This window comes from Neomonachus schauinslandi, chromosome 3 (assembly GCF_002201575.2).
Source record: "Neomonachus schauinslandi chromosome 3, ASM220157v2, whole genome shotgun sequence".
Classification (NCBI taxonomy): Eukaryota; Metazoa; Chordata; class Mammalia; order Carnivora; family Phocidae; genus Neomonachus; species Neomonachus schauinslandi.
Genome location: NC_058405.1, coordinates 61922199 through 61945424, shown reverse-complemented (window position 1 = coordinate 61945424; position 23226 = coordinate 61922199). Strand labels below are relative to the sequence as shown.

At 37.9% G+C, this 23226-nt stretch overlaps 1 protein-coding gene across 3 annotated transcripts in view; it reads right to left on the bottom strand.

The window, feature by feature from the left end:
* Positions 1–8333: 8333 nt before the first annotated feature.
* The window catches only part of MRPS31 (mitochondrial ribosomal protein S31), a 32414-nt gene continuing 17521 nt past the window's right edge, over positions 8334–23226 (bottom strand). For 2 of the 3 annotated variants that reach the window (XM_021678312.2, XM_044913189.1), the window contains 3 exons: positions 22763–22842; positions 18690–18833; positions 8334–8623 (listed from right to left, as the gene is read on the bottom strand). In XM_021678312.2, the coding sequence (XP_021533987.1) occupies positions 8394–8623; positions 18690–18833; positions 22763–22842 (454 nt within the window). In that variant the 3' untranslated portion in view covers positions 8334–8393. The remainder of the gene's footprint in view (positions 8624–18689; positions 18834–22762; positions 22843–23226) is intronic. The other variant, XM_044913188.1, reaches the window with a different exon arrangement.

Here is a 23226-nt window from a genome sequence, read left to right as displayed (position 1 = left end):
TAAATTATTCACTTTTCAGAACTTGCTTAGTTCTTGAATTAATGTATTTTAGAAAGCAGGTTTGCTTCAGCCCCTTACAGCTCTGTTACTTAGAATGAAATCTTCCTAATTTAATAGTCAATTTGCATACATGTATAAATGCATGGATTTTAAAAGCAACTTTGGGATTAAGAGGATTTGGTTGTCATTATTTGCATAACTTAAAGCTGATTACTCCAAGGAATTTTGGATCAATTTTAAGAATGGTAACAAGGCAAGCATCTAAAGATAACACAGTCTTTAGAACCAAGAATCTAAGGATAATAAATACATTCTTTAAAATCAAGTCTGTAAATGGCCAGATAAAGGATGTTTTTAACATCATGGTCTCAGCTGTGGACATACCATCTCTATCATCTTTCAAAACTACGGCTAAGCAATGCCTGTCTTCCAGTTATTTATCCATTTCCATTCATTCCTTAATGTTAGGAAATGTTACATACAAAAGAATATCTGTAATATAATGTAAATATAAATAATAGAAATAATCTAAAGCATGATAATAAAATGACCACCTGTGAACCTACCATCCAACTTAAGACATTGTTAGTATTATTGAAGCTCCCTGTGTCCCTCCTCAATCACATGGCCATATCTCCTGAAATACAGTGTTGTGTTCATCATTCCCATGCTTTTCTTTAAGTTTCATCACATTTATCGCACAAGGCAATATATTCAAAATTTGGCTTTTGAATTGTATGGACATGGTGTTATATATATATATATATTTTTTAATGTTTTATTTATTCATGAGAGTCAGAGAGAGAGAGAGAGAGGCAGAGGCAGAGGGAGAAGCAGGCTCCCCTCCTAGCAGGGAGCCGATGCGGGACTCGATCCCAGGACCCCGGGATCATGACCTGAGCCGAAGGCAGACGCTTAACCATCTGAGCCACCCAGGCGCCCGACATGGTGTTATATTACATGCATTCTTCTGTGACTTATTTTCCACGCAACATTGTTTCTGAAATCATCTGTGTTGATGTGTATAGCTAGCTCCATTTGAATGATTTTCACTTGGGCAGAGCGTTGCATTGCATAAATAAGCTACAGTCAATCAGTTCTCTGGGTGATGGGCACTTTCTCCCCCGATTTATACCACTTCGAACAGTTTTTTTTTTTCCACCTTTTTTTTTTTTTTAAGATTTTATTTATTTATTTGACAGAGAGAGACACAGTGGGAGAGGGAACATAAGCAGGGGGAGTAGGAGAGGGAGAAGCAGGCTTCCCGCCGAGCACGGAGCCTTATGCAGGGCTCAATCCCAGGACCCTGGGATCATGACCTGAGCCGAAGGCAGGCACTTAACGACTGAGCCACCTAGGCACCCCTCACATTTTTTTTTAAGAAAGTTCTATGCCCAGTGTGGGGCTTGAACTCACGACCTTGAGATCAACAGTCACACGCTCTATTGACGGAGCCAGCAAGGTGTCCCTGCTTTGAACAGTTTTATACATGCCTCTCGGCACATATTTGCAAGGGTTTCTTTGGGCGTATACTCCAGGAGCAGGATTGATTGTTTATAAGGTTCTATAATTATATATGTAAAAACTATTTATATACACAAAATTATATGTATTTATATTATATATTTATATATACATTTACATCTGTATAAATGTATAATTAAATGTTACATGTATAATTGTTATATATTTACATATGTATATTATGTATTATAAATATATAATTATGTAATTCCAAAAGTGGTTGCCAGTTTTCACTCCCACCAACAGTGTATAAATGATATTGCCTTTTAATTGTTCACCCATCTAAAGAATATACAAATGTTATCATAATACGGTTTTATTTTGCATTTCCCTGAACATTCTTTCATATGTTTATTAGCTATTTATATATTTTCTCCTATGAAATGAAATGTCTGCCTTTGTCTTTTGACTATATTCTTTCAGCTGGTTTATTTCCCTCTATTTGATTTTTAGGAGTTCTTTATATATTCTATATACAAATTATTTGGTGATTATATGTAAAGCATTTATCTTCATGTTTGCTGCTTATCTTTGCACTCTTGGCACTGCCTTTTTAAATTCAAAGTTCTAAATTTTGGGGCGCCTGGGTGGCTCAGTCATTAAGCGTCTGCCTTCGGCTCAGGTCATGATCCCAGGGTCCTGGGATCGAGCCCCGCATCAGGCCCCCTGCTCTGTGGGAAGCCTGCTTCTCCCTTTCCCACCCCCTACCCCCGCTTGTGTTCCCGCTCTCACTGTGTCTCTCTCTGTCAAATAAATAAATACAATCTTAAAAAATAATAATAAATTTTAAAAAAATTTTTTAAAAAGTTCTAAATTTTAACAAATTTATGAATCTTTTCCTTAAAGATTGTGCTTTTTGATATTTTAAATCCTTATCTATGCCAGAGCTGTAAAGATATTTTTGTTTTAAATGTTTTAAATTTTATCTTTCTCACTGAATAATTGAATTGGATTTTTCTGTATAGCATGAAGTAAACAATTCCCTCTTTTCCTTCATATGGATAACCCATTGTCCTGAAACCATTTGTGGAATATCTCTTTTCCCATTGACTGCCAATGCCAACTTTGTCATGCATCTGGTTTCCATAAACTGTTGGTTCTATTTCTGTGTTCTCTATTCTATTCCACAAATTTATTTAGCTATCCCTGTGAGCAATGTTCTGCTGTCTACTAATTATAGCTTTTTGATAAGTCTCGATAGCTTTCAAATCGAGGCAACTCCCTCACCTCATCTTGTGTTCTTTTTCAAGAGCATTTTGGCTCTTCTTGGTTGCTTCCCCCTATAATTTTATCATAAATTTGTGAAGCTCTATGAAAAACCTTGTTGAGACTCTGAATGAAATTGCATTAAATCTATAGATAAATTTGGGAAGAATCAAATCTTTATAATATTGAGTCTTCTTATCCATGAACTTTTTATCCATCTACTTATTTAAATCTTTTTATTATTATTATTATTATTATAACTTAAGTAGGCTCCATGCACAATGTGGGGCTCAGACTCCCAACCCTGAGATCAAGAGTCTCATGCTCTACTGACTGAGCCAGCCAGGCACCCCTTTTTTCATTACTTTTTATTACTTACTATGTTTCATTAAAGTTTTAAGAGGTTTTCTTCACAAACATCCTAAATATCTTCCATTAAGATTTTGTTCAGTTATATATATATATTTTTTAAGATTTTATTTATTTATTTGAGAGAGAGAATGAGAGAGAGAGCACATGAGAGGGGGGAGAGTCATGCGGGACTCGATTCTGGGACTCCAGGATCATGACCTGAGCCGAAGGCAGTCACCCAACCAACTGAGCCACCCAGGCACCCTGTTCAGTTATATTTTTGCTGCTACTATGAACAGTATCTTATAAATCATCTTTTATCTGTCGCTGGTGTATAGAAATGCAGTTGCAAACTTGCTAAATTCTCCCATTCTTATAATTTATAGATTATTTTTTTCTACATAATCATAGACTCTAAAAACGACAATTTTGTTTTTCTATTTCTGTATCAGTTTTCTACTGATGTCTAACAAATAACCTCAAACTTAGTGGCTTAAAACAGTATGCACATTATCTCCCAGTTTCTGTGGGTCACTTAACTGGGTCCCCTCTTCAAGGTCTCACAAGGCTGCAATCAAGGAGTCCGCTAGGCTATGTGACTTTCCAGAGCTTGGGGTCCTCTTCCAAGGTTGGTGGCAGAATTCAGTTATTTGAGGCTGTAGAACTGAGATCTCCATTTTGTTGCAGGCTGTCAGACATGAGTTGCTTTTAGCTCCTGGGGGCCCTGCAGTTCCCTGCCATGTGGCCCATTCATAGGCCTTTTGAAGACATGGCAGCTTCCTCAAAGCCAGTAGAATTCTCACCCCGTTGGCTAACAAGGAGTCTTACATAATGTAATGTAACCACAAGAGCGGCTAATTTCATCACTTTTGCCATAGAGCATAACTCAATTGAGGGAGTGACTACCCCATCACCTTTGCCATATTCTATTTGCTAGAAGCAAATCTCAGGTTCTGTCCATACTCAAGGAGAGGATGTGATTCACTGAGGATTACTTTAGGATGAATTTCTAATCCTAATAGCTTTTATATATGTTTTTTCTTGCTACACTACATAGGTTAGGCCCCCAGGATAATTTTTTTTTTTAAGATTTTTATTTTTTTATTTGAGAGAGACACAGAGAGAGAGAGCATAAGCAGAGAGAGGGAGAAGCAGAATCCCCGCTGAACTGGGAGCCTGATGCGGGGCTCAATCCCAGGACCCTGAGATCATGACCTGAGCTGAAGACAGACGCTTAACCCACTGAGCCACCCAGGTGACCCCCTTTTTTAAGATTTTATTTGAGAGCAAGCGAGAGAGCGAGCAATCACGTGCGTGTGTGAGCGAGGGGAGGGGCAGGGTGGAGGGAGAGTGAGAGGGGGAGAATCCCAAGCAGACTCGTGCTGACCATGGAGCCCATGCGGGACTCCCATCTCATGACCTTGACATCATGACCTGAGCTGGAACCAAGAGTCAGATGCTTAACCCAGGCGCGCCTCCACCCCAACCCCCGCCAGTATAATGTTGAAAAGAAATGTGGTCTACTTACCATCTTAAAGGAAATGGCACCATGATTCACCAAAGTAAGACGTTTGCTATAGGTTTTTTGTAAATGCCATTTATCAGGTTAAGGGGGCTCTACTCCAAGTTTTCTAAGATTTTTAAAATTATTATAAATGGCTGCTGAATTTTATCAAAACTTTTTTCTGCCTCTTTTTTTTTTTTTTGAGAGAGAGAGAGAGCATGCGTGGACAAGCATGGTAGGAGGAGCAAAGGGTGAGATAATTTTAAGAAGGCTCCCACGTGGGGCTCGATTTCACGACGCTGAGATCGTGATCTGAGCCAAAACCAAGAGTCAGAAGTTTAACCAGCTGAGCCACCCAGGCACCCCTGCATTCTTTAATTCTCTTTTCTCCATTGTTAAACCTCCCTTGCATTCTAGGAATAAACTCCGTTTGACTGTGGTTTCTTTCCTATTCGTTGCTGGATTTAGTTTGCTATGTTGTTTTCCATTTTTCAAATGTGCCTTCATGATTACGATTAACCTTTGTGAATTCTAGTCTCTTGAAATTAATTTGGGGTTTGTTTGCACTTTTTCTGTGCTTTAGAATAACTTGTATAAGATTAGAATTACTTTCCTTCTGAATGCTTAGAACTCGCCTGACAAATAGTCTGAAATTGAGCTTTCTTTCTGGGAAAATTTTTTTTTTTTTTTAAGTTACCTCTACGCTGGAACTCACGCCCCCTGAGATCAAGAGTTGCACGCTCTACCAATTGAGCCAGTCAGGTGCCCCTTTCTGAGAAGATTTTTAAAATAGAGATCTGATTTCTTTGTTATTAAATTATCATTTAAAAAAATCCCTACTAATGTCTTTCAGACTATTTTTTCTGATATGAATATAGCCACAACCGATTAACACTTGTCCATTTTTTCCCTTTACTTCCAAACCTCTGGTAGTCCTGTTTTAGCTGTGCCTCTGCCAAACAGCCTTATCACTTGACGTTTTAAAGAATTCATCCTGGGTCCCTGGGTGGCTCAGTAGGTTAAGCATCTGCCTTTGGCTCAGGTCGTGATCCCAGGGTCCTGGCATGGAGCCCTGTGTCCAGCTCACTGCTCATCGGGGAGTCTCTTTCTCCCTCTACTCTTCCCCCGCTGCTCGTGATCTGTCTCTCTCAAATAAATAAAGTCTTTAAAAATAAATAAAAATCGGGGTGCCTGGATGGCTCAGTCAGTTGAGCATCTGCCTTCAGCTCAGATCATGATCCCAGGGTCCTGGGATCAAGTCCTGCGTTAGGCTCCCTGCTTAACAGAGTCTACTTCTCCCCCTTCCTCTGCCCCTGCCCCCTGCTCATGCTCCCTCTCTCTCTTTCTCAAAATCTTTAAAAAAATAACAATAAAAAATGCATCCTCACATAACCTATTATTGTCATATATTTTAATCACTCCTATAAGACATTTTATTATTTATAACTAACTTACATATTTACCTCTTTCTTTGCTCACTATTTCTTCTTTTTTTCATACCTTAAATTTGGGATTATGTCCTTTTCGCTTAAAGCACATTTTTAGGATTGTAATGGTCTGCTGCTAGCCAACTACTTTTATCTGACAAATGTATTTAACCCTCATTTTTTAAAATTCTTTTTTTTTAAGATTTTATTTATTTATTTGAGAGAGAGAGGAAAAAAAACAGCATGAGAGGGGAGAGGGTCAGAGGGAGAAGAAGCAGGCTCCCCACCGAGCCAGAGGCCTGACGTGGGACTTGATCCCAGGACTCCAGGATCATGACCAGAGCTGAAGGCAGTCGCTTAACCAACTGAGCCACCCAGGCGCCCCACCCTCATTTTTTTTTTAAAGATTTTGAGAGACAGAGAGAGCGAGAGAGTGAGCATGCATGAGTGGGGGCAGGGAGGGGCAGAGGGAGAGGGAGAATTATGGGACTGAGTCCCACAAATGTTATACTTTTTTTTTTTAATAGGTAAGCAAGCCAGGGGTCTTGTTTTTTTTTTTTTTTTTTTTAAAGATTTTATTTATTTGAGAGAGAGCACATGAGAGGGGGGAGGGTCAGAGGGAGAAGCAGACTCCCTGCCAAGCAGGGAGCCCGATGCGGAACTAGATCCCGGGACTCCAGGATCATGACCAGAGCCAAAGGCAGTCGCTCAACCAACTGAGCCACCCAGGCGCCCCAATGTTATACTTTTTTTAAAAAAAATTTTTTTAAGTGGTTCTCAATGCCCAACATGGGGCTTGAACTCATGACTCTGAGACGAACAGTTAATGCTCTACCAACTGAGCCAGCCAGGTGCCTAATGAATGTTACCTTCTTGTATCAATCTTTACCTCTCTTCCATATTTCTCTTTTCTTCTCTGCACTACATATGGATTAAGTAGGGTTCACACTAGGCATTTTTTTTTAAGTAGGTTCAACACTCTCGACCCTGAGATCAAGACTTGAGCTTAGATCAAGAGTTGGATGCTTAATTGACTGAGCCACCCAAGTGCCCCATATGGATTTCTTTAGATCTACTTTCGTGTCTAATCTGTTGTTACACTCCCTCAATTTTTTTTCCCAAAATATAGTCACTTTTATTGTCTCCTGCTCTATATTTTACTCTATCTTAAATATAGTTCAAAGTATGATAAGCCCAATATTTATTTGAGGGGGGGGATCTCAAGCAGGCTCCACACTCAGGGCAGAGCCAGACACGGGGCTTGATCTCACGACCCTGAGATGATGACCTGAGCTGAAATCAAGACTCGGATGCTTAACTGACTGAACCACCCAGATGCCCCAAGCCCAATATTTAAAGGTTTTACGAGTCTGCTCCTGTCCAATCACACTGTTTTATTTCCTCATGTGTTTTGTAATTTGAATTCTGAGTTGATGGTAGGTTCCTTCATATGATTTTCATTTGCTTATGCCAGGGGCCTAAAAAACTACTAGCCTACGGCCACTGTAAACTAAATTCCTGTTCTGAGTTTTTTAGAATCTTCATTCCGTTGAGTTGTATGAATTCGAGTCACATTGCTAAGCACCATTAATAGAAAATAAATAGTTCTAACTTTGGCACAAAGACCTAAAGGACTAGAGGGGTTAGAATAAGCCGCTTCTTTCTTTTTTTTTTTTTTAAGATTTTATTTATTTATTTGACAGAGAGAGACACAGCGAGAGAGGGAACACAAGCAGGGGGAGTGGAAGAGACAGAAGCAGGCTTCCCGCCGAGCAGGGAGCCCGATGCGGGAGCTCGATCCCAGGACCCCGGGATCATGACCTGAGCCGAAAGCAGACGCTTAACGATTGAGCCACCCAGGAGCCCGTAAGCCGCTTATTTCTACAAGGTTACTCCTTGTAGGTGACCCAGACTTAGACAAGGGTAGTTAATTTAGGGTGAAATATATAAAGGTATATAAATATGTATATATACAAATATATAAAAATATATGTGTATAATATAGTCAGTGCATATAAACCTGTCTATAAATCATCTCAACTGTTATAGCACTCTGATGTCATCAGATATGTGGCTAATAATTGTATTTCAAAGTACAGTCACCGAAAAGAAAAAGATTAGAGGAAGTTGTCTTAAACTTATTACTAACTCTAAAATATTCTTCTTGTTAAGAATTCCTAGTTGCATCTGTGAATGTTGACAACTTTTCTCCATGCAAGAATATTCTTCAGTTACCATTATATACTTTTAAGCAATTTAACATTTATACCATTCAAATCAGATGTATTAATTAACACAACATAGGAAAACTTCTAGTAAAATTATTTTATTTAGTTATAATATCCATCACCAACAGCTTGAAATAAAAATTTTCATGGTCTTCAATTGAACTGTATGCCACTTTCTTTTAGAATGTCTTGTTTTTCATTAAAATAATTTCTAAACCACTCTATGTGTTCAATCTTCTGTTTAACACTCAGGTATGGGTTTTTGGAAAGGCCACAGGTCACCAGCTCCATGAAGTGGCGAATGGGTCCTTGTTTTGGAAAATCTTTCAGGTGTTTATCCAGAAATACATGTTCATGAAATTCTGAACCATCATCATCAAAACCTAGGAAATGAGATAAAATACATTACAATTTTGATGTAAAACCTCTATTGTAAAATTAACATTAATGAGTATTACAGTTAAAGCCATGAACTTTGGAGTTAGATCTAGGTTTGCCCGCCAATTTACTAATTGTCTGGGCAAATTAATTAACCTGAGCATCAGGTATAAAATGAGGGTTCCTGGGGTTTCTGTAAAGATTACAAAGACACAAAACTTATAAAACTCTTATAATGCTTAGCACATTATAAATGTTCAAAGTGTAGCAGCAGTTACTGCTAATGAAAATTTCAATTCTAAAGCAACCACTAAGAAAACTACAAACTACACTAAAAAAAATTATATAAATAAAACAAAATAGAATCTTAAAACATGTTCAAGCAGCCCACAGGAAGCCAAAGGGGAAAAAAAAGGAATGAGAAATGGAGAAAATGAACAGAAAACAAGTAATAAAATAGGTGATTTAAGTCCTAATAAATCAGTAATTGCTTCAAATGTAAATGGTCTAAATATACCAATCAAAAGACAGAGATTGCAGAGTGAATATAAAAACATGCATCCAACTATATGCTTTCTATATGAAACTCACTTCAAACACAACATAGGAAGGTTGAAAATAAAAGGATGGAGAAAAATATATCTTGTTAACATTAATTAAAAAAAAAGAAAGCATGAGTGGTTATATGATTATCAGACAAAACAGACTTCAGAGCAAAAAAAAATTACTAGGGAGAAAGAAAAACATTACATAATAAAAGGGTCAATCCACCAAGAAGACATAGTGATGTGAATTACGTATGCACCGAACAATAGAGTTTCTAAATACGTGAAGAAGAAAATGATAGAAATAAAAAAGAAACAGAAAAACCCACAATTATAGTGGGGATTTCAACAGTCCATTGTCAGCAATTTCAAGAACTACCAGGTGGAAAATTAGCCAAGATAAAGAAGAACTGAACAATATCAACAAACATTATCAAACTGACGTCTACAGAACACTCCACCAAACTATTTCAGAATACAAATTCTTTTCAAGCATTCATGGAACATTCACCTAGCTGGGCCACATCCTGGGTCACAAACTGCAACACATTTAAAATAACTGGAGTAACACACAGTACATTCTCAGACCATAATGGAATCAAACTAGAAATCAGTAACAGAAAGACAATAGGAAACAGTTAAAATTAAACAATATACTTAAAAAACACTCAGAATTGCCATGAAAATGAAAACACAACAAATCAAATTTCGTGGCTAAAGCAGTGCTAAGAGGGATACATACAGTACTAAATGAATACATAAGAGGAAAAGTCTCAAATCAATAATCTAAGTTCCCACCTCAAGAACCTAGCAAAAGAGCAAAATAATCCCAAAGGAAGCAAAGGAAGGAAATAATAAAGATAACATCCAAAGTCAGTACAATTGAAAATAGAAAAATAGAGAAAAATCAATGAAACCAACACTAGTTCTTAAAAAAAAAAAAATCAGTGAAATCAATAAATCTCTATTAAGTCTGATAAAGAAAAAGGAGAAGAATGAAACAGGAATGAAAAGGGGGTTATCGCTATAAATCCTGAAACCATCAGAGGCATCATAAGGGAATACCACAAACAACTATACACTAAAATACTCAACAACTTAAAAAAAAAAAAAAGGACAACTTAAAGAAAATCCACTAAAGGACCAAAATTCAAATCAAAATAGGTAACTTGAATTGTCTCGTAACTATTAAAGAAAAGGAATTTGTAGTTTAAAAGGTCTCAAAAGAGAAATCCCTCAGCCCAGATGGCTTCACTTGAGAATTTTATTTAACACTGAAAGAAAACAAACACCAGCTTTACACAATCTCTTCTGGAAACTAGAACAAAGAACACTCCTAACTCATTTTATAAGGCCAGTATTACCTTGTTACCAAACCAGACAAAGACACAACCACAAAACAAATAAATTGAGAGAGAGAGAGAACTACAACCCATTATCTCTCATGAACTTAGAGGCAAAAACTTTAAACAAGATTAGCAAACAAACTCAACAATGTATAAAAAGATTTATATACCAAGATCAAGTGGGACTTAGACCAGGTGTGCAGGGACGGTGCAACATTTGAAAATCAATGTAATCCACCATATCAACAGGTTGAAGAAGAAAAGTCCTATGATATAACACCCATTTTTTTTTTAAAGATTTTATTGATTTATTTGAGAGAGAGAGAGCACAAGAAGGGAGAGGGGCAGAGGGAGAAGGATTCCCAGATGAGCAGGGAGCCTGACTCGGGGCCCAGTCGTAGGACCCTGGGATCATGACCTGAGCCAAAAGCAGACACTTAACTGACTGAGCCACCCAGGCACCCCACAACACCCATTTTTGATAAAAATTCTCACCAAGTTAGAAAAAAAGAAAAACTACTTCAACCTCATAAAGAGCATCTACAAAAAATCTATAGCTAATATCATACTTCATGGTGAAAGACTGAAGGCTTTTTCCCTAAGTTCCTGAACAAGACAACAAAGTCAGCTCTTACTTACCACTTTTACTCAACACAGTACTAAAAATTTTAGCCACTGCAATGAGGGAGGAAGAAAAGGCATACAGATGGCAAAGGAAGAAAGAGAACTCCCCCTATTTGTAGATGACATGCTTGTCTACATAGAAAATCCCAAAGAATCTACAAAAAAAAAAAAAACCCTCCTAGAACTAACTAGTCAGTTCAGTAAGGTTACATGATACAAGATCAACACAAAAAAAATCACTCACATTTCTAATTACATTTAAACTGGAAAACTCAACACACTAAGATATTCTCTCCAAACTGATCTATATGTTTAATGTACTTCCTATCAAAATCTCAGTAAAGTTTTGCCACCAACAAGTTTATTCTAAAATTTACATGGAAAGGCAAAAGTTGTAGAATATTACAACAATCTTGGAAGAGAAGAGCAAAATGGGAGCAATAATGCTAAGGTTTAGCTAAGAAATAGCTACACTCATCAAAAGTGTGGTATTGGCAGAGGAACAGACACATAGATTGATGGAACAAGAGGGAGGGCCCAGAAATAGACCGTTAGGGACCCCTCAAAATCGATAGGTTGTGGTCCTAACCCCAATGTGACTATATTTAGAGATAGGACCTTTAAGAAGGTAATTAAGGTTAAATGAAGTTGCAACAGTGGAGTCCTGATGGACTGGTGCCCTTATAAGAAGAGGAAGAAACACAAGGAGCACCCACAGAGAAAAGATCACATGAAGACACAACAAAAAGGCAAACATCTACAAACCACGAAGAGGCCTCAGGAAAAATAAAACCCGCTGGCACCTTGATCTTGGGCCTTCAAGCCTCCAGAACTGTCAGAAAATTAATCCGTTCAAGCCACCCAGTCTGTGGTTTTTTGTTATGGCAGCCCTAGCAGAGTAATACAGACCCACACAAATGTGCCCAGTTTTTAAAAAATATTTTATTTCTTTGACAGAGAGAGAGAGACAGACAGAGAGCACAAGCAGGCGGAGCGGCAGAGGGAGAGGCAGGCTCCCCACTGAGCAGGAAGCCCAAATGGGGCTCGATCCCAGGATCCTGGGATCATGAGCCAAAGGCAGACACTCAACCGACTGAGCCACCCAGGCGCCCCAAATGTGCCCAAACTTTTAAACAAAGGTGCAAAGACAATTCAATGAAGAAAGGATAGTCTTTCTGACAAATCATGCCAGAGCAAGTGGATATCTGTTGACATACACACAGAAAGAACTTCAACCTAAACCTCATACCTCATATAAATTAACCCCAAATGGATCATGAATTTAAATGTAAAACTATAGGGGAGCCTGGGTGGCTCAGTCAGTTAAACGTGCTTGTGTCCTACTCCCCCTGCTTGTGTTCCCTCTCTCGCTATGTCTCTCTCTGTCAAATAAATACAATCTTTAAAAAAAAATTAAAGATTAAAAAAAAAAATAAACGTAAAACTATAGATTTTACAGAAAAAAACAAAGCGGAGTGGCACTTGGCTGGCTCAGTCAGTAGAGCATGGGACTCCTGATCTTGGGGTTGTGAGTTCAAGCCCATGCTGGGTGTAGGGAATGCTTAAAAATAAAATCTTAAAAAAGAAAAAGAAAAAAACAGGAAAATATTCTAGTTCAAAGCTGGCAAAGAACTTGACACTAAAAGTACCATCCATAAAAGCAAAAACTGGACCCCATCAAAATTAAAAACTTTTGCTCTGTGAAAGACTCTGTTAAGAGGATGAAAAGACAAACTACAGACTGGGAGAAAATATCTGCAAACTAATTTTTTTTTCCTTTTTTTTTTAGAGAAAGAGAGCCGGGGAGGAGCACAGGGAGAGGGGGAAAGAGAGAATCTTAAGCAGGCTCCATGCCCAGCACAGAGCGCGATTTGGGGCTCGATCTCACAACCGAGATCAAGACCTGAGCTGCAACCAAGAGTCAGATAGTTAACTGACTGAGCCACTCAGGCACCCCAATGCAAACCAAATACTCAATAAAGGTCTAGTGTCTGGAATATATTTAAAAAAACTCTCAAAGCTCTACAGTAAGAAAACCAGACAATCCAATTAGAGAATGGTCAAAAATAGCACTGAGGACCATAGGGGAAGGGAGGGAAACCTGAAGGGGGAGAAATCAGAGAGGGAGATGAACCATGAGAGACTATGGACCCCGGAAAACAAAGTGAGGATTTCAGAGGGGAGGGGTAACAGGGTGATGGGTATTAAGGAGGGCACATGTGGTGATGAGCACTGGGTGTTATACCTAACTAACGAATCGTCGAACACTACATCAAAAACTAATGATGTACTACACAGTGGCTAACTGAACATACTAAAAAAAAAAAGAGAGAATGGGCAAAAAAACCAAGAACAGACATTTCATTGAAGAAGATATACAGATGGCAAACACACACAAGAAAAACAAGGTCAACCTCGGGGCGCCTGGGTGGCTCAGTCGTTAAGCGTCTGCCTTCGGCTCAGGTCATGATCCCAGGGTCCTGGGATCGAGTCCCATATCGGGCTCCCTGCTCCGCGGGAAGCCTGCTTCTCCCTCTCCTACTCCCCTTGCTTGTGTTCCTGCTCTCACTATGTCTCTCTCTGTCAAATAAATAAATAAAATCTTTAAAAAAAAAAAAAAAAAACAAGGTCAACCTCTCTAGCCATTAGGGAAATGCAGATTAAAACCACAATGAGCTATCAATACACATCTATCAGAATGTAAACACATCTAAAAGAAAAATAGTGCCAACATCAAATGTTGGTGAGAACGAGAAGCTAGATGGTTCACACATTGCTGGTGGGAATATAAAATGGCACAGCCACTCCAGAAAACAGTTTGGAAGTTTCTTTAAAAAACTAAACATGCAGGGGATGCCTGGGTGGCTCAGCTGGTTAAGTGTCTGACTTCAGCTCAGGTCATCATCTCAGGGTCCTGGGATCAAGCCTAACAGGCTCCCCCCAACCCACCCCGTTCCCTGGGGAGTCTGCTTCTCCCTTTCTCTCTCCCTCTGCCCCTCCCCCTGCTCATACATGCGCTCTTTCTCTCTCTCTCAAATGAATAAATAAAATCTTAAAAAAAAACACTAAAACTAAACATGTAGGGCACCTGGTTGGCTAAGTTTAAAAAAAAACAACAAAAAAAACAAGCCACAAACATACTGATACATGCAACAACATGGATAAATCTCCAGATAATTAATCAGGCTGAGTGAAAAAAAGTTAATTCCCAAAGCTTACACACTGTATGATTCTATTTGTATATACTTCTTGAAATGAAAAAATTAAGAAATGGTGACTGAATTTAGTGATTGCCAGGGATCCAGGACTAAGGGGAGGCAGTGGACGACAAGCAGGTGTGGTCATAAAAGGGCTCTAAGAGGGCTCTTTGAGGTGATGGAACTGTGTATCTTCACTGTGGTGGTGGTCACGTGAGTCTACGCATGTGATAAAATTGCACAGAACTAAATACATATGTATAAAGGAGTATTTGTAAAGCTGGTGACATCTGAACGTTTGAAGAACTGTATCAATGCCAATTGCCTGGCTGTAATATCGTACTATGGTTTTGCAGGAAGCAACTATTGGGAGAAAATGGGTAGAAGCTATCCAGGGTATTTATTCTCTCTTCAATGGCATGTGAATCTACAATTATCTCAAAATAAAAGGCTTAAATGCTTTCTACTCACGCTTGCAGTTAGTTTATATTTACTGAAAGAGATTTTTGTAAAAATTTATTTGGACATTTAAAGATCTATACACTATTTTTATTAAAACTAAAGTAAATAAAATCAAGGTGGTAGATAGACAAATGGCCACAAACATACTGATACATATCACTCCGATGTTTCTAGACATGACCCTTCACAATGTGATTTTGTCATTCTTCCCATAAATGGAGTCTGTTTCTCAGACCCTTGAATTCAGGGTTGGCCAAGTGACCTGCTTTGGTCAATGGGATATTACTCAGAACAGTGCAAACAAAGGCTTGAAAAGTACTTACACATCAATCCTTGCTCTTCCTTGCTGTTAGGGACTCTACTACAGTCATGTGAAGAAGCCCAAGCTAGTGTGTGAGATGATGAGTGACATATAACCCAGTTATCTCCATCTCCCCTGACAAGAGCCAGCACCCACAACCAGACATGTGAGACAAGCCACTCTAGAGGGAACCACCCTCAGCTAAGCTGCCAAAACCAACCAGAAAACCCATAAATTCAGGAACAGTTATAACTTAGTTGTTGTCTTACTAAGTTTTGGGGGTAGCATGTTATACATCAAAAACTGATACATTTCAAAACTTATTGCACTTACACTTTTTTGGTGGCATATATATGGCTAAAGAATATTCAAGAGCCAAGACTCTGTTAACTGGGTAGTGGTAAAAACATGATTAAATTTAAAGTCAAAGTCAAAGCTAAAATAAAACTTTTATCAATCCAATATATAATAACTACTGCAAAATCTAAGTGGGAATAATGCCACTTAACTACTCTTATAAATCTCTATGCTGGCAAAGCAAAACAGAAGGGACAAACCAGTTCTTAAAAAAAAAAAAAAAAAAACTGGAAAAAAGCTACTTCAAATTGGAAAATAATTTATATGTTTTATGTGTTAAAACAACAAAGTAATTTTTTATATAAATGAAAAACATAACACTGGAAAGTAAAGTTGTCAACACAGGACACGTCATTTTGTCATTTTCAGTATTACGTTCAGAAACTGGCATGGTTCACCCCTAAAAATAAAACACCTTTCCCCAAAAGCATCAAAGTAAATCTTCATGAAGCTAACTATCAGTAGAGAGAGCATGACATTTTATAAATCTTAAAATTTAAAAATAAGAAATATAGAAGAATATTATTGAACTGTAAAGGTTCCAAATTCTAATGCCAGTCTCTTAAAAGTATTCTGAAGTTCCTAAGTGTATATTGAGGAGAGTGATCAAAGTGAGAAAGTTTCCACAGTTCCTTTCCTGTTTTTCATTCAGATAACAATTGCCTCAAGGAGCTGGAAATGAGATACCTCCCTTTCCCACCCTGAAGCATCAATAATATGTACAGTGTATATGGAAACTTGTCACATTTATCTCCCTAACCTGACCAAAAGACATGGTTTTTTTCCCTTTCGTAAAAATTAAACTTTCTCAAAACCCAGGTCAAATTTAAGATAAATTTCTTTGGAGTTTGGACATTCAAGATTTTGATGAACTGAAGTGTTTTATTGTTGATGACAATGTACACTAACTCTTACTTTTTGGTTACCCTATTTGGTGGTTCCTAGAAAATACATATCCTCACTAATAGTTTAAGATTTCAGATCCTTGCAGCATAGTAAAACCCCCTCATATATACTGTTGTTGTAGGAAGTAGGAACGGGGATGATGACGGCTGATGATGCTTTACTTGTATAACCTCACTTGTTTTTCAGAAGAATCCCATAAAATAAATCCTATATTCATCCCCATCATTTCATAGACAGGGGAAGTGAGGCTTAGTGAGATTAAGCATATAACTCATTCAAAACTTGAACCCCTAACCACTATTTCTCCTAAATAAAGTCACATGTTGGGGCACCTGGGTGGTTCAGTCGGTTAAGTGTCTGCCTTCGGCTCAGGTCATAATCCCGGAGATCAAGCCCAGCATGGGGCTCCCTGCTCAGCAGGGAGTCTGCTTCTCCCTCTGCCCCTCACCCCGCTTATGTTCTCTCTCTCAAATAAATAAATAAAATCTTAAAAAAAAAAGTCACATGTTATTCTACCTCAATATCGGGTTTTAGAGCCATGTTTTTAACTATGAGGACTTAGAACACTCAAGTTTCATCAAATAAGGAAATCTTTCCTTAATATTCTGTATTACACTGTATTCTGTTAACTTTTTCTCCTTTTAAAATTCTGTGTTCATACAGTGGGAAATGAACTAACATTTATTTACATGTATTATATGCCAAGAACTGTGCTGAGCAACTCACATAACTTTGTCTTAGTTCTTACATTCTTCCAATGAGGTATCTTTAATTTTATAGATGAGGAAACTCATCTGGTTTTTTAACCTCTAGAGGTTAGTTTCCTCAAAGGCAAATGGCTAATCACCAAGAGAGCTGGATCTGTACTCTGGTTTGCACAACTGAAAAGTCCTTGGGCTTTTTTTCTACCTTTCTCTGATACCTACCAGAGTATGGAAAGCATACTACTTTGAGAAATGTACATGTTATGTAACAGATAAAACACAACAACACAGCATCCTTTATTACTGCATACACTGTACAAAACCACAAAATATTCAGATTTTATTAAAGGAATTATCAGTCTCTAAAGTTTTCCTATACAAAGTAATACTATATGAACATATAAGACAAAATATTTCTGATATTTAAGCTTCCATTCCACCTATTAATCCAAAAAATGAAAGATTATAAAAAAATAAAATGTTACAGTAACATCATAATATTACAAAGGTTAAAATATGGACTATATTTTCCTAAGACTTACTGAGGTGTTTACAATTCCTAGCAAACTGTACCATAAAAGTAAATGAATCTCTTCTAATTGAAAATACACCTAAAATGTTTAGCTAATGATAACATTAAAAAAAGCATAAAAATAAATAGCATAGTAATACTGTTTTCCTTTTGAGTGAGGAAGAAATAACATCTCCAGAATAATCTTCAGGAAAGTAGATAATAGCATCTAATAGTTCGAAGAACCTAGGTATGCAGCCGGAGGTCCAAAAAATTTTGAAGCCTTCTAACGTTTTTGCTTTGAATAGCTTTCAACTCCAAGAAACTTTCATCTCATTAATGCAATAGTTTTATGAGTAAAAGATAACCAGCATAAAACTTTCAGAGTTGTAATGTTCTCCAAAATTGAAATATAATCTCATACCCAGGATTTAATATATGAGAAGATTTTCCAGGTAATCTGCTTAGCAATTAGTAACTATCATCATTTGCAGTCAACACTTTCATGTCACGTAGAAATTCATTATGCATTTCTGCCATATAACTTTACTTCCTTTTTAAATTTTTATTATTTTTAAGTAGACTCCATGCTCAGCGCAGCGCCCAACACGGGCCTGAACTCATGACCATGAGGTCAAGACCTGAGCTGAGATCAAGAGTTGGACACTTAGGGTTGCCTGAGTGGCTCAGTCGGTTAAGCGTCTGCCTTTGGCTCAGGTCATGATCTCAGGGTCCCGGGATCGAGCCCCACGGCAGGCTCCCTGTTCAGCGGGGAATCTGCTTCTCTCTCTCCCTCTGCCCCTCCCCTCCCACTCATATTCTCTCTTAAATAAATAAGTAAAATCTTAAAAAAAAAAAAAAAGAGTTGGACACTTAACCAACAGAGCCCCCCAGGCGCCCCTAATTTTACTTCATTTTCCTTATCAAAAACCCAGAATTAAATGAAATCCTAACTTTTTTCAAAAAAAAAAAAAACACCGTCAAATTTCTTTTCAGACACCACCAAGATATTTATACCAAGTTTTGAAATTCATGTAAATATCTAGACTCTATGACTGAACACCCGCCAGATTTAATCTCCATACTGAATTTTATAAACCTCTGAAATTAAGACTTACCTGCTTCATTGTTAATTGGAAACTCCCACAGTTTCCCGTCTTTCGTCCACTGGATCATCTCTGCAAAGCCATTCTGAAGGGGCTGCTCATTTACTGCGGCTAACTGCTTAGCAAATTCTACTTCCCAAAGTGAAGGTGCTGTCTCTATGATAAAAACATTTCAAGTAATCACAAGTCAATGTATATATCTTTATTTTAAAAAATTTTATCATCAACTCCAACTTGTTAATACATTTCAGGCCCTGAGGCTTATAAATAAACAGTATATAATGAAAGCTCACTCTCTGAGAGCTAAAACTAAAGGAAGACGACATAAAAATCCTACCACGACAATTACCGCAAGCCTTAGCTTTTGTTTTACTACACTGCTAGGCAAGCAACAAGTCTCACTGCCCCCTCTACTGGAAAGGAAAGAGGAATGTGTATTTTGTTTAAAAACGCTTTCATGAATGTGAATATTTATTTTATTGTTTTCTTTAAGATTTTATTTATTTGAGAGAGAACACAAGAGAGAGCATGAGGGGGGAGGGAGGAGGAGAGGGAGTGCGCGCGCGCACAAGTGGGGGGAGGGGCAGAGGGAGAAGCAGATGCCCCCCTGGGCAGGGAGCCCATCGTGGGGCTTGATCCCAGGACTCCAAGACCACAACCCGAGCAGAAGGCAGATGTTCAACCGACTGAGCCACCCAGGCACCCCGTGATTATTTTTCTTAAAGATTTATTTATTTGAGAGAGAGAGAGAGCGAGCTCACACAAGCAAAGAAAGGGGGGAGGGAGAGAATCTTAGCAGACTCCCCCCTGAGCACAGAGCCCGCCAACACAGGGCTGGATCTCATGACCCTGAGAACATGACCTGAGCCAAAATCAAGAGTCAGACACTTAACCGACTGAGCCACCAAGATGCCCCATTTAAGTGAGTATTTTTTATATAACAGGTTACTTTGATATTTAAAGTCCAGCCTATTTATCTTTATTTTTAGTCTGTCAAGATAAGTCACAAAGTACTACTATTAAAGACCAGAGAAATTAACATAATAATAATGACAATTCTACTAATGGATATGGAGCACTTACTCTGTGCTAATGCTTTTTATGCATTAGTTAATTTCATCCTCACAACCAACTCTATGAGTAAGTTCATATTATAATGTTAGCTTATAACCACCATCATATCGCATTTCAATCATTTACTTGCTTTAGAAATTGAAGACATCTTTCAAGAATGAATCATATTTCGGGGCACCTGGGTGGCTCAGTCGTTAGGCATCTGCCTCCGGCTCAGATCATGATCCCTGGGTCCTGGGATCGAGCCCCGCATCAGGCTCCCTGCTCGGCCGGGAGCCTGCTTCTCCCTCTCCCACTCCCCCTGCTTGTGTTCCCTCTCTCGCTGTGTCTCTCTCTGTCAAATAAAAAAAAACTTTAAAAAAAAAAAAGAATGAATCATATTTCCACCAGTCACTGCTGGTGGGAATGTAAAATGGTACAACCTCTTTCAAAAATAGTTTGGCAGTATACAACAATTTGACTCCTAGATATTTACCCAAAACAAAAAATATGTGCACACACAGACTTGTATGTTAAAGTTCATGTATGACCCTGCCTGACCACACACTGACTGACTGCTGTATATTAAGTATATTGGCCTAAAACATCTGATACAGAGAGAAGATCACATCAGTTAGGCTTAATTAGCCATATTTGCAGATAATCATGACAGCAAAATAATTAGTCACATTTTATAGATTTATTCAGTAGACACTGATCAACACATGTCTTTTCTGTGATCATGATCATCACCACCACCATTATTATTATTACTGCTAACAGCTGCAACTATGTCCTGACTGTCCACTGTGGTCTTGGCACTGTGCCTGACACTTGAATTACATTACTTCATTTAATCCCTGAGAGGCATGTATTAGCCCCATTTTATAGATGGAGAAAGGGAAACTCAGAGAAGTTAGTATGGGAGAATCCGAATTTGAATAATCCACATCTATCAAATACCAACATTCCTTCCATTAAGCTATATTGCCCCTCAGCTCTAAATTACTGCAGGATAAGCAGAAGGGTCCTTTGCAGCAGTGGTAGGAACCTGGAGGGAAGCAAAATGTGTGAATCATGGGACAGAAGAACTCATCATTCTGTCAACAAATAATTACTGAATGCCAACTATATGTCAGGCATTATTTTAGGGGGTAGGGAAACAACAGTGAATAAATGCTTAAGTTTGTACATGGTTGGTAGCGATTTAATTGGGAACAAAAGACATTCTTTAGACTCAATCAAGTATAATTTATTTTTTTTCAAGTATAATTTATTAAAACAGTACCTTCATTAAATTTTTTTTAAAGATTTTACTTATTTTTTCTTATTTATTCGAGAGAGAGAGAGAGCAGGGGGAGGAACAGAGGAAGAGGGACAAGCAGACTTCCTGCAACGTGGGATGCATCAGGCTCCATCCCACAACCTTGAGATCATGACCTGAGCTGAAACCAAGAGTGGGATGCTTAACCAATTGAGCCACCCAGGTGGTGGGTAAATTTTTATGAATCTGTGTATTATTTTCCTTATTAGAGCACAATCATTTTATATTTTTTATAAAACTTCAGTGCTTCAGTTTTAAGGAATAGGGTTTCTGATTTAAAAGAGCAAGCTGGCTCCTTCAAGAATCCAAGTGCCTCTCCTGGCTGTTCAGTAGGTGGACAATGGCAGCTGCCCTGACAATAAATGCCCTTTTTGAGGCAAGTTTAACAGTTGCCACAACAACAGGGGAGAGGTGACCCATTCTCCATGACTGCACGTTTTAGTTTGCTTTTTTCAAGTAGCTGTTAGAATCATCTGTGTGTGTGCGCGTGCGCACGCATGCATTTTGTAATTCCTTTTTTTTTTTTTTAAGGTAATCTTGACAACCAACGTGGGGCTTGAACCCATGACCCCGAGGATCCAAAGTTATATGCTCTGAGGACTGAGCCAGCCAGGTGCCCCTTGTACTTCCTGTCCATTATACAGGACAGAAAGCAGTTTTTAAGTAAGAGAAGGCGAGCTGTTCTCTTAGCTTCACCTTTAGTTTAAATGAACAAACACTGATTGAATTAACTCCTTTCCTCTATGGACAGATATTTCATAGCTCAATTTGTTCAAAAAAAGCATTTATGATTTAAGATAACTAATTCCTATGATCCGTCAGCCACTGGCTAGGTGCTGCTGGGTATACAAAAATCAGTGAAACCCAGGCCCTAGTATCTAGGAGTTTACTGAATAGTGGGAAAAATCAGACATTTATATAAGTAACTGATAGATTAAATGAGCCATTGGAGGCTGGCTTCGGAACTTTAGTATCAATTATAAAATTATTTTTATCAAGTCCAAAAAGCTAACTTAACAATCTTTGGAAATGAAAGTCACTTGTAAGCTGAAGACCATTCGTACTGAGTTTCCTCCTTTATCAGTAAACGATACTTAATGTCAAGCAAGAGGACACTCTCATATCTCTTGTAATTAGACTTAAAATGGTGAATATGAAAGATTTGACCTCTTACCCAAAGATGAAAGGGGTAAGTACAGGGAACAAGGACGGTGTGTTAAAAAAAAATAAAAAAACCCCACAAGTCTGCTAAATGTATTTCCTGAATGCTCTTCTTCCCAGCTCCTAAACAATCACAAAATCACTTCATTAAGTTACTTCTACAAATGCTATCTCCTCTCCTAGATAGCAAGCTGCCTTAGGGCAGAACCTTTTGTAATAGCATAGTTGCAAATGGAGTTTGATGTTAATGTTCTAACCCAAATCAGTAGCCAACTGATAGCTCTGGATTCAAGAAGGTGGTAGTATTTACCTCCCACTGTCTTCAAGAAGGTGGTAGTATTTACCTCCCACTGTCTCCAAGAATGAAACATTTCAAGGGAGGAATCTGACCAAGACTAGCAATGGTAACAACTACACTCATAAGCAGGATCTAGGCCAATGACAGGATGGATTATTAAAATACCTGACATTGTGCAATCAAAACATTAAGGACTTTTTTTGAAAGAAGGAATGTTTCTACACCTGAGAAATAGTGTTCTTAACAAACCTGTTTCAGGTGCCTCTTCAGTAACTGCCTTAAGGTCAAAAATATTAAGTCTTTTCCCTTTGAGCATATTTTTCCTAAGACTGAAAAAGAAAAAACAATTTAATTTAATATCTTTATACATGGCCAACAAAAAACTATTTGAGAAAACAATTCTATATTAAATATTCAATATAGAAATTAAAAATAATTCCACTGACCCACACCAGACATTTTAACTAAATTGCCACATTGTTAGAACTGATAACTAAAAACTGGAACAAATGCACTTGAATTTTTGCACCATGATACCATAAAGCAGTTTAAGTAGTTTAATTTCCAAAATATCTAATTGAAAAGATTAGTTTAATTTGCCATAATTTTATGTGATCCATTTCATATTAAGGTTTTAGAAAACTCAACATTAGAAAGCTATTAAAATATGCTAAATTAAAAGTTGTTAAAGTCAACAGCTGTCTTAGTTCAAG